Source organism: Opisthocomus hoazin, chromosome 8 (assembly GCF_030867145.1).
Source record: "Opisthocomus hoazin isolate bOpiHoa1 chromosome 8, bOpiHoa1.hap1, whole genome shotgun sequence".
In the NCBI taxonomy this organism is placed as follows: Eukaryota; Metazoa; Chordata; class Aves; order Opisthocomiformes; family Opisthocomidae; genus Opisthocomus; species Opisthocomus hoazin.
In genome coordinates, this window is record NC_134421.1 from 74,853,356 (window position 1) to 74,870,982 (window position 17,627).

At 51.2% G+C, this 17,627-nt stretch overlaps 1 protein-coding gene across 1 annotated transcript in view; it reads right to left on the reverse strand.

Moving 5' to 3' along the window:
• SHANK3 (SH3 and multiple ankyrin repeat domains 3) overlaps window positions 1-17,627 on the reverse strand; it is a 386,587-nt gene that overhangs the window by 247,963 nt on the left and 120,997 nt on the right. The window contains exons 11-12 of the mRNA XM_075428667.1: window positions 15,524-15,590; window positions 940-1,276 (exon numbers count right to left, since the gene is read on the reverse strand). Of these exons, the coding sequence (XP_075284782.1) occupies window positions 940-1,276; window positions 15,524-15,590 (404 nt within the window). The remainder of the gene's footprint in view (window positions 1-939; window positions 1,277-15,523; window positions 15,591-17,627) is intronic.

Consider the following 17,627-nt stretch of genomic DNA (forward strand, 5'->3'; position numbering starts at 1 on the left):
ACGCAGACCCGGTACCCCCTCCTCAAACTCCCGCTCTGGCCTCACGGTATCCATTTCTCGTCAGCCCCTTCTCAGCGGACGCGGCTTTACAGCAGCCCTGGCCACGGTCCGCCTTGCGTCCCCACTAACCGAGGGCTCCAGAAAGCAAAGCCCGACCCCAGCCACCACCACGGACCCTCGGCCCCGAGGGCTCTCCAGCGGCGGTCTGAGGGCAGCAGCAGCCAGCCAGCCACCCTCCCGCGGCAGAGCAGGTCGCCCGTGCCCGGCGTCCGGCTGAAGACAAGCACTGGCAGCGGCAAGCGGTGTCAGAACCGACGCTGGCATCGCACCTGGCGAGCGAGTGGCGGTGGACAGCGGGACAACGCCATGTCCACGTCGCTCCCACGCCTGCAGCCCACGAAAACCACGCGGAGCAGAAGGACGGCGACCCTGCTTCGGCAGGGGGTTGGACTAGATGACCCACGGAGGTCCCTTCCAAGCCCTACCATGCTGTGATTCTGTGATGGCCCCGTGCTGACGGGCGAGCGTGTCCATCAGCAACCCCCTCGCCTGGGCCCGCCGGCAGAACTCCGGCATCCGCAGTAACCCCGATCGGTTGGGACGCATTAGGTGTCGGCTCATCCGCAGCGTGCCACCTGAAGTATTAGTTTTCAAGATGCGTTCATTGTCATAGCAACGACGAGCACGACGCGGCGTCGATGCACTCACCGTTCTTCTGAGATGCAAGATCAGGGGAGAAGATGGAGGGAAAAACCCCTCGGTGCTCGCCCTGCACCCAGCCTGCCCCGCTCCTCGTAGCGCGCGGACAGGGCGACGCGGGGCTTCATCGGGACCCCCGGCCTCCCCCTCCCCGCCCGCCGCCCGGGGTGCCCAGAGCTCCGGGGGTGCCGATGCCCACGCCGGCCATGGCAGCCTCCCCCCGCCTCCGCGGCCCCTCACCTGGCCTTGCCGCGGCTGCTCCGCCGGAGCGTGAGGTCGGCCTCCTTCTCCTCCTGCACCCGCTGCAGGGAGGGCGAGCGGCTGTGGGCGCTGCGGGCGCTGCCGGAGCTGGCCAGGCTGCCGTCCCCCGCCCCGGCGCCCGCCGCGGCCTCCTGCATCTGCGCCAGCAGCTGCGGCGGCAGGCTGCGGAGCGACGGCACCGGCGAGTAGGACGCCCGGCTCTCCGCCTTCAGGTTGTTGTCGCTGGCCGAGCGCTGCAGCACGCGCGGGGAGGAGAGGCCGCCGGCGCCGAGGACCCGTCTCCGCTTGGTGTAGCTGGGAGTTTCTCTGAAAGGCACTGCAAAAGAGCCGGGGAGAGCGGCGTTAGCGACCGGGCGCAGGGCACAAAGCCAGCCATGCTCGGGGTGGAAGATGGCGGCGACGCAGGAGGGCTGGGAAACCACGCGGAGCTGGGCAGGGATGGCCGGGGCGGAGGAGGACGCAGCTCCATCTGCTCCCAGCTCCGCTCCCTGCACCGCGCCGGGAGCTCGCGGCCCGGCGAGCCCAACCGTGGCACACGGGCACGGGGAGGATTTGGAGGCAGCATCTCGGGAAGCATCGCGGAGCGCTGCCGGAGGGGGAGCAGCACCAGCGAGGGCACCGGGGAGGGTGTGCGGGCCACCAGCGGGACCCCCGCCAGCCCACCTCCAGCCGCCAGCCCCGTTCGGAGGTGGCAACGCCTGCACGAGACATTGGCACCGGCAGTGACCCCGGCCACCACTTACTCTTTAGTTTTGGAGGCACAGAAGGCCTAAATCCACAGCTTCGGGCACGTGCCCGGTGCCAGCCTAGAAAACGCAGCGCACAGAGCACAACAGCAGCTGCTCCCTGCCCTGCCTGACCCTCTGCCCAGCCCTCGGGGGCCTGCAGAAGAAACGGACCTCGCGAAGCCACCTGAAGACATGGACTCCTGCCTCTGCCTGCAGATCTGCAGAAGGACAAAGAGCGGAAAGAGGGAACACGACACGGTCACAGGGGAAGAGGGCTCTGCCGTGGAGCCGCAGCACTGCGGACCTCAGGTCAGGAACGGCAGGCTTTTGCAGATTTTGTTTAATAAATCCGTTTCCATCCTGAAGCTTAACATGCTTAAAGTTTGTCTGACGTATGGCAACGTCCAGCGTGGAACCCAGAGCTGACAATACCCATCTCATTTCTGGTGCAAACGCAGTGCCAAAAGCAAGGGGACGGGTAAAGCACACCACGGTCTGCTGCCCTCCTGCTCCACGGCGCGCTCGGGAGCCGAGTGATGCTGCTGCCAGGGCACCTCCCGCCTCGTCCACGCGCGAGACTGCCCCGGCTTTGCCCTTCCAAGGCCACCGCTCCCACAGAAGCGTGCCCAAAGGCGCCTGAGCCCTGAACACGCTCCAGTGGCCACGGCCAAGGGGCTGGGGCGGAGGGGAGGAGTCGGGACCTGGGCAGGACGCTGCCCGACGCTCAGCGAGGCCGCGGACCTGTGCCTTCCTCGGCCGAACACCTCGAGGCCACTTCCCAGCTGTGCTGCGCGGCCGCACTCGGAATATTTTTCCGAGGAATATTTTAGGTTCAAAGTACAAGAATTTCAGGCTCCTGTAAATCTTCCTGTTGCCATAGCAACACGATGCATTTGTTCTCTGATGAGTTTCAACCATGTGGTGGTGGAATTTCTGCTGGCAGCTTCCGCGCTCCCTGCAGCAGCTCGGCCTGGAGGAATGGGCCAAAATGGTCACCCAGAGGCCACAGGCACGGAGGCATCTGGGACGGAAAGCAGCAGCGTCTGGGCCATGGATGCGATGCAGTCCCTGGGGTAAAACACACCGTGTTTCCCCAGTGCCCGGGAGCTGCAGGCCTGCAGCGCGCGGGACGCTGGCGTACAGCCCGCTCTACCGACGCAACGCGCGGGACAGAAGCACAGCCAGGGCCAACCACAGCCGCTTCGCAGGCAAGGCTGAACAGGCGTGGCTGACAGGGGCTGGGCACCCGAGTTCATGTGTCCTCCAGACACGTGACAGAGCTCCAGGAGACGTTTAATTTTGTACTACGTCACTTCTCATAGAAAACCACTTTAAAAAAATCAAAGAAGCAAATATTGAATGGATGCACATCATGGTAACTGGCAGATTTAAATATTATTAGAAGTCACTGGAAACACAAGAAAGTTTCTTGCTAGTCCCAAAGAGCTGTTCTGCAACCAAGTCAAGTCAGCAACTTTAAGCATGGTTCTTGGAAAAAGTACAGAATTACTTTTAGTGAAAGGGCCAAACACTGCCTAGTGATAAAAGCACATCAGTCAGTGCCTGAACACCTCTCCAAACTGAAGGCCAAGGCACATGCTGGTCAAGCGAGTACATCCATGATGTGCTTCCAGGGACCAGCACCACAGGTGACACCAAGCGATCACAGGATTGTAACCTCAGAAAGGCTGTGAGCTCATAGCGTCAGTCAACTGAACATGAGCTTGGTGCCGTTCTGCCACAACGGAGTCTATCTGAGCCGCTGCATCCAAGCTGGGGAACAGCGATGCCCCAGAGAGGTGGTCTCAGCAGTGGTCCATCAGTAGGCAATGGCACAGCTGGAGAAATGCCAAGTTTGGATCCATACCATATGAGAATTTTGGTAAACTGGAAATATTTGGCACGAAAAAAATTCAAGATATAGAAAAAAATGCCTGGACCATTCTTCCCCCCATCCTGGGAGAAGGCAGCCGCAGCAGCCAGCCCTGTGCAGGTGACCAGTGCCACCCGTGTTCCACACCAGCTGCACATGCAGAGCCCACACTGTGCTTCCCCCTGCGCACGTCCGTCGCTGCGAGGAGGCAAAAGGGACCACTGAAAGCACCAGAACTACAGCCAGACCCATGCTGAGGTACTGGTCTGGTTCATCGCTCTTCCGCATGTGACTGGGCTCAGCATCATTGGTCTTGACACCAAACCAAGAGAGAAAGAAAAACAAGACTGCAACGATGAAGACTTCAGACAGCAGCAGTTGGCCTGGACTTGCTTTAGTGTGTTTAATAAATTAATCATTAGTTTCTTGATATGAATTGCTTCGGAAAAAAATCATAACTATATGTTGAACCGATCATATGCAACCTTACTGCAAAATAATCCTATTGGCAAGCTGCTTTTACCACGTTAACCAAGGAAAAGGAAAAAAGCAAAAAGAAAGAGAAAACAAAACCAGAAAGTAGAGATTTATCTTGCATGGGAAGAAATAAGCACACCAGGCAGGAGATCCTGTTGGTCTGAGCTAGATCTCCTCTGCTCCTGGCTGTCTGAGCTTAACTGCCAAGCAGTCAGTCTGCCCCGGTCCCTGCTCCCCCCACCGCGCAGACGTCACACTGGGGAGATCTCACGTGGGTCTGGGCCAGGTTCAGAGGGGGAAGATCGGCACAGTTCATGGCAAGACGTTCACAGCAAGCACCAATTACTGGGCAATGGGTCACACACCGGCTGCCCAAGGACTCGCTGGTAAAAGGGAAAGTACTTTATAATTCTTGACAGAGGTCACAGCAAGTGCTGTAATTTCGCCTGTCAGATAAATCACCTGGTCACCTATTTCCACACCCTATGCAAGGGCAGTCATCACCTTATATATTCAAAGTGCTCCCTCCCAACATAAAAATTATAAAGTTCAGCTTAAAAACAAAGAGAAACACAACCTCTGACCCAGATTCACATCACAGAGGAAGACCAGAGTGGCTGGAGAAAGCAGCCCAAGACCACTCTGCTAGTCACTAATCCATTTATCATAACATCAAGTATAAGAGTGCCTAAAGCACAACGTAACATAGCATTTACAGGGTTAAACGAGAAGGTGTCCAGGTCACATAACAGGTCGTAAAGCCAAAGTTTCCCAAGTGTTTAACTCCAGAAGCACAGGAAGAGGACAGTATTACAGCTGCAAAGACAACCTCCTGAGAGACAGGACGTACCTGCACAACCTGTGTAATTTTAGTTTGGCCCCCAGTGCAGTCGCCACACGTGGGGTGGGATTCAGACAGCCTGGTTGATTTGCCAAAGTCAGATTTACCGGCAACGGAGTCACACGAGCCCCAGAAACAAGTGACAAAGCCCACTTTCCAGTGCCACCACAGCAGCACAGACTTCGAGCTGACAGAGGTTTAGATTGCAAAGCTCCCTAAGATCACAGGTGTCCAAGCATGCTCTGATGTCTCCTGACCCAGCCAGCTGCAGCCAAGGACCCAGCGTGTCTACCCTGGCACGTAGAGGAGAGCTCAGGGGGATTCAGCAAAGCCCTTGGGAGCCTCAGAGCAGAGGTACAGGTGATGGAAACCTCACCTGCCCCAACTTCAGTGCTGAGCTTCCAGCCCCTGGACTGCCTTGGGGCCCATTTCAGGGCCACTGTGCATCCAGGAAGGCAGCTGGACCAAAATCAGATGCTTTCACACAGAGCTTAGAGAGCTAGAAATGATAGTACTTGCCTGGGAAAGTCTGGCTTTCACCAAGAACGTCGATGAGCACGCATCCAGGCAGCTTCACAAGAGGAGGGCAATCAGAGGAACACAGCTGCTGCTCCTGTAAGCAATACAGGACTTCTCTCTCCAGATACTCCAGAGCTTCTCCAAAGACCTCATCTAAGCACAGACTTACATCGAGCCAGTTCTGGAAGCTCTGCCATGCAGATACAGAGCAAGCCTGGGTCTTTCTGGAGAGAAATTAGATGTATTCAGAGAGATACAACCATGTTCTCGGCTGTGATACACAAGATGGAGGCAGCAAGGGAGACAAAAATCTGTTGCACATGGCAGAAATGTGGAAGAGAAGATTGTCTGTGCCACAGCCAGATGCCAAAAAGGACAGGAGAGAGGCCCACGCTGCACGGATGTGTGCTGGGGCAGACGCGTAAAGCAGATCCTCAAGCAAGAGGAACCGGTGGAGGCAGTTTGATGCTGAAGGGTGCTACGGGTGCAATTATTTGCACAAGGAAGTCCAGGACATCAGCATTTGGCACAGTTGCAAGGACAGAAAAGGCACCAGGAACACGTCCGGGGGCTGCAGCAGACAGAAAATCAAGGCCACCACACACACGGGGCAGCAACGCGGGCAAGGGATGACCGCAGTCTGCGCTGGCCGCAGGGCCTGGCTCCAAGCTGGAGCCCTCCAGGCATCCTCGTCTTGCTGTTCTTCAACCGACCTTTCCTAGGAGAGGTGAGCAAGGGACCAACAACCCCAACATGTGACTTGCTGTTTACTTCTCTCACTGGGGCAGCACCATATGTTCAAAATCAAAAGTCTTGGGGAAACTCTCTGCTGTTCTGAGGGAGATGAAAGATGAGCACTCCCTACTCGGGTTGGAAGCCCCGAATTGACCGTAACTCTCTGTTTCCAGCAGCGTGCTTCAGAGGCGCTGGCTCCCTAACAGAGAACAACGCACAGACCAGCCACGTGCTCACAACAGCCAAATTACATTTGAGCAGCTACGTCCACGTCTCCAGAACGTGCAACAATCCCGGGCCCACTTAGTGTCTTACAAATGCAGGAGGAGCCTGCCTCTGCCCGGGCTGTCTCGTGGGACGGTCGGTGCTGGCTCCTGCACTGTGCCAGTGCGGACGTCGGGGTCCCGCCTGCTCCGCTGACTCCCAGGGTCAACCTCCCCCAGCACAGCAGTGGCTTCCTTCAGCCAAAGATTAGGTCACCCCCAGCTTTAGAGAGAGCTTAGTCCCCTCCTGCTCAGAAGGATGCTGAGCAAGGTTCCTTCACGTCGCTCTCCTGCTGCAGCCTCTGTGCCAGCCCCAGCTTCTCGCTGAGATGGGACCCTGCCCCGTCCCCTGCCAGTCACTGTCACAGCAGTACGAGGACTGAAATCACGCTCCTCGCCAGAAGGAAGGTAGCCGAAAGGGAGGGCTGGAGAGGGTTCCTGGCAGGCTGGGGATCTGCTGCAGGGCACGAGACTTGTCTCATCCAACAGCGTCCCCACGCCAGAAGGCAATGGCAACCCGTCCCCTCACCCGCTCCCACCCGCGCTGGGTGCCACCCCAGGCGTCAGGCCACCTGCCAGTGAGGGCAGGGGACACAGCCACTGTCCCCCCCAGGCTCGGGGAGCCGAGCGCCCGGCCAGGACACAACTCCTCATCCCCCGCCTCAGAGCGGGGTCAGGGTCTCACAAAGAGGTCTTGGACCTGGCGTGAGACCTGAGGAACTGCTCCGCAGCCGGGGACACTCATGTTCTGTAAGGGCACTGGTTTGTACGGGGAAGAGCCGATCTGCCTTGGCTGGGCAGGTGAGCTCCTCGCCAGGAGGCTCCGAGCTGCTCTGCCATGCTGTGCTGCCTCAAACCACTGCACAAGCCCCACGGCACACGTCGGCAGCCCCGCGGCCGGCTTCTCCCTGCTTCTCCACCTCCCTGAAACTGGTAATAACAACAGCAAACACTGAGCCTGAACTCCAAGCCAGCAGGTGCCAGAAACAGGACAGTCTCAGGCTGCTGCCAGATAGCCAGTTCTGATGAAGGTTTCCTCTCTCCATCCCCCAAGTCCACTGTCCTCAGTGGGGATGGGAGGGAGGTGAGAGCAATAAAGAAAAAAAAAAAAAAAACTTTGTGCAGTTCATACAATCAGCTTTGAAGATTCTTTTCTATACCTTCTCAAGAGTTTAATCAAAGTATGTTTACTGGGTTTCTCACAGCAAAATGAATCACTTCAGTTACCATGACAGCGCTGCTCAAAGCAGCACAGCCGTGCCCCAGCCAGCCTGGTTCATCTGACGCTCCCGCGTGTGCTTTCTGCCCTCCAGAAGGGAAAACGCACAGCTCTCGACTGGAAAACGCCTCTCGCCGCTCCGGTGCGGAGGGACCAGGACGCAGCCAGGGCTCCCCGAGAAGTTCCCGGCCCCGAGATGCTGCACGGGCACCTGGGCAGCGCCTGGACCACGCTCCAACCAACCCCCAGCTGCAGCCTAATGAACCAAAGTGTAATCAACACTCGGAGGTTATTTAGATTTGCTCGCTCCATGTTAAATATTCATGTAAAAGAGCAAAAGCACGCGGAGTGCAAATGTCTCCACAGTTCCAAGCTGAGAGGCCACATTTACATTTTAATAGTGGAAAATTACAAAGCAAACTGGAGAAGGCGCATAGCATCTCCTCGCATGCTGCACGTGGCTGATTATGCTCAGGCTTCTCTCCCATGCAGGGGAGAGAGGCTACTCCAAGAGCCCTTCCAGGTACTACTTTTTTCTAGGAATGAAAACTAAAGGAAAAGGACGAGATGATGAGGCAGACCAGAACCTCTCAGCTCCAAAGAGGGAGCTGGTAATTTACCTCGGTACTGAGCAGTGGCCCACTGAAAGGAATTATAGCCTCATTATATTTTTTTAATTAAAGAAAAGTCATCCTCCAATGATTTCTCCAACCATCTCCATTTGCCTCTCTGCTATGGACCTTCACACCTGACGCTGCACCCCTGGACACCCAGAGCCCTCCCCTCCCCTCCCACGGCCCCTCCTCACTGCTTTATCTGAACATAGGTCTCGCCTCTTGCTCTGTGCCAGCCCTGCACAGCTGGAAACAGGTTTTACCCTGCATTTGTAAAACTTAAATTGAAACTGCTAAAAATACATGTTAATTAAACTTGCTAGTTTTCCCCTACAAGTGATTCTGCAATGTGCTGGCAATTCACCTGTGAGCCGTACTCCGATAGGAGATTTTCAGCCTTTCCTTCAGATAAAATCCATTAGCCTGATGCAGCTCCGCATTGGAAATTTTTCCTTGCAAGAGTTTGGTACTTTTTTCATTCTTCTTCTTCACCTTTTTACATCCAGCACATCGAGGGTCCTGCTTGGACTGCCATGCCATTGGTAACCCCCAACCCCCACGAGGAAATCCTAACAACTGCTCAGACCTGTTACAGGCAGCACACAGTTAAACTAACAATGATGATAACAGAAAAGGAGAAAAATCTAATGCATATTTCTGACCTGTCTTTGAAAATAATTCCTATGCATAGCTCTGCACTAGCAAAAAAAATGCATTCAAGACTGAAATGGAGCATTTAAAACTTCCCCCACAATTCCAAGGATAGCAGTAACCAACGCTTGTTCAGTTATGCACATTCAAATTAGCAGGTCGAAAGCTTCTGCAAAGTTCAAAAGAATTTGCAATACAGCTCACTGAGTCGCTGGCCTGTATTTATAATACTCGTTCAAAGCTCCAGAGATAGGGAGTCAGCTTTGAAAGGGTCAGTGGGATGATTCTGATAACTGCACAGAGCTTGGCTTCATCTAATTTCTAGGAAAAGCCTGGAAAAACTGAAACAGAACACTTATCAATTAATAAAAAGAAATGAGAATTTAATTTATATCAGCCAGGATGGCTTTAAGAGCTCAGTTCTCACTGGCAAAAATAACTGCTGACATCACAAGCTTGGGTGAAAGTGTCGGCCCTCTGATATTATGATTACGTGCTACGACTGGACAAGTCACCAGAGCACATTTTACAGCCACGATAATGAATCGTTAATGGAGAACAACAGTTTGGGACATTTCCAATATTATCCAGTAAGTCAGTTCTTGGTACAGTAGTACTTATATTCTTGTCTTTATCGATGACTTACAAAAACCACAGACCATTGGCAATAAAAGTGCATGCGATGCAATGACCGGTGCAATGACATTGGTCAAATGTCACTGGTGAAAGTGTGTAAACTGGACATAAGTAAGGATTCTTTTACAGTGAAGATGGCGAGGGCCTGGCCCAGGTTGTCCAGAGAAGCTGCAGATGCCCCATCCCTGGCAGTGTTCAAGGCCAGGTTGGACGGGGCTTTGAGCAACCTGGTCTAGTGAAAGACATTCCTGCCCACGGCAGGGGGTTGTAACTGGATGATCTTTAAAGCTCCCTTCCAAGCCAACCCATTTTATGGTTCTATGACATACAAGAAAGGGTATCAACACAATGAAATCTTGGGCATTTGTTAAGAAAGGATCATCTCCACAACCTTCATCACAGCCTGATACAAGATGAAGCACCTGGGAAACATGAATAGAGGTTGGACAACGTAGGACTGTTCCTTGAAAAGCAGAGAGACTGAAACGAGCCTGTGAGTCCTGACACAAACCACGTGAGAACAGGTCCCAAGACCAATGCAGTGAGCAGAAGAGCTAACAGAACCGACAGATACATCAGCCCCTGGAAAGGGTAGCATCATCTGTTCCTCCATAAGGTTATTATGGAAAAACGCATCTAAATTCAGACCACATTTCTAAAAATGTTAAAAACCATCAAGTGTTCAAATTAAAGCCATGCAATGGTTCAGAAGCTGGTCGGCCTAATCTATATTAAGAAAATAACGAAACAGAAACTCTTCATGGTTTGCCAAGGTGATAGTTAGAGTCAAAGCCACATTTGCATACTGGGAAAGTGTATGTATCCCAAAGTTTGCATAGACTTGTGCAAGCATTACTGTTTTCTCAAAAGATGACTATACTGGTCTTAAAAAATTATTGCTCTGTCAGTAGCTTTTAGAGGAATTTTTCAAACTCATAAAGGAAAAACAGATTTCTCCTGTGAGGTCATGCTTGCACAGGCCTACAGTCACTGGTAGACTGACCGCATCCCCTGTGGAAGGGGTGGCGAAGAGCTTCCTGCGAGAGGAGGACAGGAGGAGTATCCTGGTGGCAGGCTCACAGCATCCTGCACAAGTCCCCTGGCCAGCCTGGGGTGAAGATACAGGATCAACAACTACCAGCATTTCATCATGGAGAAACAGGACTCCCAGCAAGGTGCTGACGTCTCAGCAGCAACGCGAGGCACAGGCGTCCCTTCTCTTCAGAGAGGGGAAACCGTGGAGGGAGGAGATGCTCTTCTCATGCCTAATACACAAATAAACTCTGAAATTCGAGGTTACCCAGCCTGGATTTCAGCTCTGTTTCCAAACAAGTACTGCCACCAAACACAGCTCAGTCCTCCCAGCCAGCAGTGATTTTCTGTTAGTGATAGTGAATACCTATGTTCTACGACCATCCTATGAAATCTGCTGTGGAACATCCCTAGTCCAGACCACTGAATCTGTTGTGCCAAGAGGAGTATGAAACTTATCTCTGCTCTGCTGTAATTGAAGATCATTTTCTGGCAGGACCCAGGAGCTATTCTAGTTGTCCCACCATATTTTACTGCATTTTTTGCAGAGAACCATATCCTTTCTTAGGAACTGCTGGACTGGTCAGACCAAGGCCTCACATAGGTTAATATTCTGTCTGACAACAGTGAGCAAAAAACGTCTTTGTAGAAGACACACAAGAAAGAAGGGTACACAGAAAGCTATCGTTCTCCATCTTATCTCTTCACCACTGCCACCTTCCAGATTTTCAATTACCCATATAAATACAGTTTAGCAAAAACATCCACAATTGTTACACATTCCGGGAAAGTGGACACAAATAGTCAAAAATTAAAAAAAGCATTTCATTGTACAAGAACTAATTTATGGCCTCCATACAAAGTTTTTCAACATCTACCTCATTTAGCACTTTCCAAAAATTTCTCTGAAAAGGGATCTGGATATGCACTGCTTATCGTCTTTCCACCTGGGATGGACACCTAATGAGGAGTTTGGTGATGAGGTCATTTTCTGACCTTTGCTTTGTCCAATCTGTGTCTTCATATGCCTAAATACCTTGAAAAAAATTCACCGCGAAGTAGGAGGAGAGAGAAGGGTTCTGCCAGCAGCGCTGCCCGTACAGAGCTAACGGTACGCCAGGCTGTAGGCTCTCGAGCAGATGTGGGCCAAGAGAATAACACACCCCAAACGCTGGGACCACGGCAGGGTCACTGAGAGACGAGTTACTCCCCACCCCTGCCTGTACGCGTAAGGAAAACAAGTGCTGTTACAGTGCACTTCAGGTTGGCAGAAAAATGCTGGTGATCTCAGAGAGCTGCAGATCATCATTCTCCAACAAAAAGGTGTTCCATGTACTATGGGGTAACTGTTTTGAGCCTCTTCATGACTGATAATGAATTAATTCCTTTGACTTGAAGTTAGTGGTTGCTTGGTGACCATGAATCATGACGTGATTATATTCAGCTTAAGAAAAGGGAAGACAGCCCCAACCAGCCTTACGTACACGTAACGCCTAAGGCTAGTTTCTCAGTATTGGACTAATGTTATATTATTTGTCCAGATCTACATTCATGTAGGAAGAGAAAATATGAATGACAATCAGGAGTTTTTAAGAAAATTAGCAAACAAAGAAAAGTTATAAAACCACAATTATGAAATAAAACAACTATGGTTAAATGCCTTTTTAGACAAGAGTAGCAAAGTGAAGACACCAGTTGGCACTATGGAATATATCTATTCTGTACTTATGGAAAATAATTGAAATCAATAAAAAGTTATGATATTACAATACAGGAAGCTAAAAACAAACAAAAACAAGTGGTTTGTAGAATGGAGGAGACTGAGAAAGCTTTTGGGTTGTTTTGTAGATGCAGAAGTGTATTCTAAAAGAAGCCGGAAGAGGCACTTGTGTCATCATGATGACAAAGCAGAGACAGCTACTAATTAGCTGAAACAAATACTTTAGAATGTGCAGGCTAAGAAAACTTATAAAAAAGATGGATCACGAAAATTATTGAGCAGCTGGCACAGGATCCAACTGGTAAAAAAAACCGATGTGCAATTAACACCACTGCAAATGTTTTACTGAAAAACGGGTAATGTGGTGCACGTCTGATTTTGTTGAGTGGAATTATGTATTTGACTGATAAATGTTGATGTGGATTTAAGACCTGAACACCAATGGGGCAAGCAAATGGACATGCCAGGAGGTTGGCAGTGGCCCTCCAGAGAGGTCCGAGGTTTAGACACTGTCCCGTTTGCATTGCTTCTCACTGAGCAGCTCCAGGGGTTCCTGCTCAACACGCAGCTTTGTCCCAGTGCCATCTCCAGGGGCTGTGCTGGGAGCTAGACACCCGGCTGAGCATCACCATGGGGCGAGCTCTCCCTTTACAGCCCCTGCAAACCAACGCAAGGCTGCTCGAGTAGGTGGCCTAGGTACTTCCCCAAGGCATTGCCAGTAAATGTGCTTAACTGAGAACGTCTGTCTGTCTGCCTGCGCGGTCGGAGGCAAGGCTCTGCAGCCTCCCGCTGCCGAGAAGAGGGTTTGGGCTGCCCTCGCTGCTCCCACAGAAACCATTCCCACACGGGCAACAGCAGAGGCGGCACTGACCAAGAAGCACCGGGACATGCCACAGGGGGTCTGTGGTGGCACTGACAAGTCCTCAGGATCCCACCAAGAAATAAAGCGCAGCAGTTGCCGTTCATGGCATTCTCTGTCTGCAGATCCACAAAGCATGAGAATAAGGGAAAAAACAGAAATGATGGAACAGCCCAACTCCACAGTTTCCACAAATGTTTTCTACTTGTAAGAACATGTTCTCCCTCCCCAGATTCACCACCTTCCATGCTGACCATCTTCGACCCCAGTGCTGGTGGCTGAAATAAGCAGCTCTTGGTCTCTGCACCAGCTGAAGGAACAGAGACCATGGCGACGCCTGCACAAGAAGCCCTGCAGCCCGGTGGGCTGTAACAGCTGTCACTGACCACCCAGCGTTGACGCTGGAGACCTTGCTCCACACTGTGCTGGCTCTGGCTAGGACCCATGGGCTGAATGCCTGTCAGCAGATGGAGTGCATCAGGTGTTTTTCTGGAACACAGTTTCTGGGTTGTTTTCAGCTGAAGGAAATTCAGTTCACACCCTCCAGGCTTGCTCTACATTAAGACAAAGCACAGCAAGCAGGGACAGCCAGGTCCACCTCAGAAGAGCGCTCTGGATCCAGGCAGCAACAGTGCTAAATGCTCTAAGAGCCTGGAAGTACAGCTACGTGCTCAGGGCTGTCCTGCAGAACAGAGCAAATGCCACTGCTAACCATCCTTCCTTCCACAGCCTTAACACAGCAGGTCCTCTCCAAGAATGGCTGATGGTGGGGGCCACCAATTCTTGTCTCACAGGCAGACAAGTGCAGCCTAACACTGGGAACTTGAGCAGAAGATTTCTCCAAGACCTACCACTCGCAGTGCTGCCCTGTGCTGCCCTTTCCTACCAGATTCTCGGTTTCCGTATTTCTTCAACCTTTCCGATAGAACTATCAGAGAAAAGGCCAGACCAGGCACTGCCCCTTTCTCATCCCAAGTAATGCCAGTCTGCTCTCCTCTGGTCAGACACTCGCACCTCTCAGTTCTTAACGAACTTCGAAAAACAATTTCTCCTTGCTTGGGAAGTTCATCTGCCAGTTCCCTTGACCCCAGGTGGATGCCATCTGGACCTGCTGGTTTGCGAGTGATTAGTTTGCAACTGTTACCTGACCTATTTTATATAAACAGCCATATCTAAAACATGAACAATTCATTCTACCTGACATGTTTCCATGCCCTTTTTCCTTACACTTTTTCAATAAAAATAATTGAGCCAGTCAATCACAGATTCAGATTCAATCATAGAAGAATTTAGGCTGGAAGGGACCTTTGGAGGTCACCTCATCCAAAACCCTCTCACAGCAACAACAGTCACTTTCCTTTTGAATTAATAGGGTGGCTTTCTTGCGAGCACTGTTCACTGACATAGTTATAAGGAATTTTCAGGCTTTTCCCCATGGTCTTTCTGACTCTCATATCTTCCCACAAATTCATGGCAGTTGTTTGTAACTATCAGCAATGGCTAGCTGAAAAAAAAAAGGATGTCTTGAGGCCCAGGTTCCTACACAGCTGTTTCCAAGAACCAAGCCCAATACCCCCTGGCTATTTCAAGCTCCATGAGACTTTTTTCAGCTGCTGACCTGATGACTCTGTACCTTCTGTGCAGGCACACATGCTGAGAATTAACTCTTTGCACTGCTTCCTCCATCATTCTAGGGAGCTCTGGACCGATAAAACTGCTCAGAATAATTCAAGAAAACTCAACAAGTGTTGAGTTTATATGTGATCTAAACCACAGTTTTGCACGGCTTATAATATATTGCCTGATAATATCTACACCACAGAAGGACAGAAGAGGTGCCTCAAGGGAAAAGGCTGACCAGAATATCAAAAGATATTCCTCCGCAAAGAAGCAAGTACAACCAGAACGGCTGCTGCTTCACTTCCTTCACTTATAGGAGCTTCAGCGTGGGGCAGCTCCACAACCATGACCACTGCTGAGACAGAGGCTGTCTCCTGCTTGCACCAAGCCCAGTTAACATCCTTAGCAGGAGAGGATCTCTAGCATGAAATGGCCTCAAGGATGCAAAGAGAGAGGAAAAGGTAAGAGGTTTTACAGAAGATCTTTTCAGAACTCCCCCAGACTAACGGTTTGGGTAATTCTTTAGCTTGGCAATCTCAGCAGTCATAAGCAAACACCGGACTGAATAAACAGGCTGGGTACTGATGGCCCCAGGAGGAAAGCGGATCTGTCCTGCCACTCCCAAAACCTACAGGGAGCTGCAAGCTGCAGCCTCCACCGACCGCGGCAGGCAGCACTAGGGAACCACCGGTGAACATACCCACACCGAAACAGCCCTGGACTCTACAGCAAGATTAAAAACAGAGAAAAGGGGGAAGAAGAAAGATCAAACTCACCAACATCGGACTCTTTGTGGGTTTTGATGATTTCAGCCAATTCAAAATTTCCTGCAATGATGGCCACCTGAAAAGAGAGGGAGGGAAGACAGTTGAGTGGCTCTGAGCAGCACCGATCCTGCACTCGCTCGCACGGGCTACGCCATATGGACTGACAACAGCTGCTTTCCGTGGGGGACGCAGAGCCAACAATTGTTCTGCCTCAGCTCACCCAGTCAGTAACCCCAAGGTGAAAATACGCTCTCAGCACTGCAGGGAGAGCGTATGTCAATGGCTTGTGCAATGAGAGGGTGGCAAATAGCTCGGAGACAATCGTCCCCTTCTCCTTGGAGGCTGGTGGTGATACGCTTAACACCAGCTAGGAAATAATCTTAGGTCTTCAGATAGTGACAAGATGTTCTCCAGCCCGAAGCTCTTCAATGCATCCCAGTTAGCTGACGAAAGGCGACTTACCAGCAACCGAGCTCCCTGCACGTCTCGCCTGAATGGTCCACAGGACCAACTCATGCTTGCTCCAGGCTGAGCTGGCCGAGGAACCACTTCCACTCAGAAACCTGCACAGCAGCTTGCCCCAGTAAAGCCATGGCGTATTAGACCAACATTAGATATTGCTTTGCTCACCATCCATCCCGTGGTTTCTCTCCACAGGAAGAATCTTGGAGAATGCGAAGGAACAAGAAAAGAGGGGAAGCTGAACGTGGGTCTGCCAGCAAAACATACAGACAAAACTGGTCTGTCTTACTCCAGGAACTGCTTCTACAGATGCTCACATCCTGTGGAACTGCAGAACAGCAGCACTCTACGCAAAGGTAGGTTAACACACCAAAGAGGAGAGAGACTGAAGTACTACTCTCCTGAAACAAGACTTCAACCAATAGACTACTGACATCATTGGGACTCTTTGTTGATTTCTTATATATTTGGGAAAAACATCTGAACCAGCACTGCATCACAGCGAGTAAGGCAGAACAATCGAATATTTACAGAACAAGGTCCAAAAGTATTCTTTTAACACATGAAAGGACCACAGTGAGATGGGTAGGAATAGATGAAATCCTTTACTGGTCCTTCGGGAAATTAAGCTGGAACTCTGGACCGAACTGGTTGAGTCCTGCGTTCGACCGCTCCGCAAACTGCGGCCACCCCTGCCCTTCCCACCCCTCCCAGAACACCCAGTCCCCCCAGTCACAGCTGAGCCTCTTAGGACGGTGCCTTCACTCAGCATCACCTACAGCTGATATGGGAACAAGAAGCGGCCAGATGAAGCTAACACTGGGTGAAAATAAAAGTGCTGCTGCTCAGGGTGTGGAAATGCGTGTAAGAACAGGCTGAGACACAGCTGCAGGCTTTGCCTGTCCATGCTGGGACCATCACCACCACCCCCATCGCTTCTTCTTCAGTTAGGGTTCGTATCCGAGACGAACGTATTTGATCAAGCAGGCAGCAGAAACCAAACCCTCCCAGACACCGACAAAGTCAAGAGCAATACTGCCAGCTCCAGCTGTTAAATGTTTCCCTGCCCTCCTACAAGAACAGCTTTTAGAAATACAAGGTTCATTTGCATTTTACCACTAACTTGTGATGAAGGGATATATTTAACTTGATGACTCAGTGCAGCATGCACACCTCTCTACTATGATCCTTTATCAGCAGAAATAGTCTTACTATCCTCAGCTCAACAATGTTTATGTGATTTTTTTTATTTTCTGAGGCCCAGAATTCGCGCTCCACCTCCTCAGCCGGAGCTGGGAGCAATCACCGATGGCTGGAAGAAAGGAAATCTTACTTCTGCCTTTGGGAAATTAGGCCACCATAGCAGAGAAAATAGAGTAAGAAGCTCTGTTTTCCCCTCAAGCTTGCTTCAAATTGCAATCCTTCTCCGTCTCTCCTCATATATACATACACATTTATAGGGTCTGCTCTCCCAACGGTCACAATATTTGAGCAGGCAAAGAAAGCTTTAGTACAGAAGGCAAAGTGACCTGAATTTGGGGGAAATTTGAAAGCAAAAATAACCAAACTGACAACAGACTGGAAAGGAGAATTTAGAAACAGCATTTGAACTTCAGAGTTCCTCAAACAAAGAGTTAACGTACGGTCCACC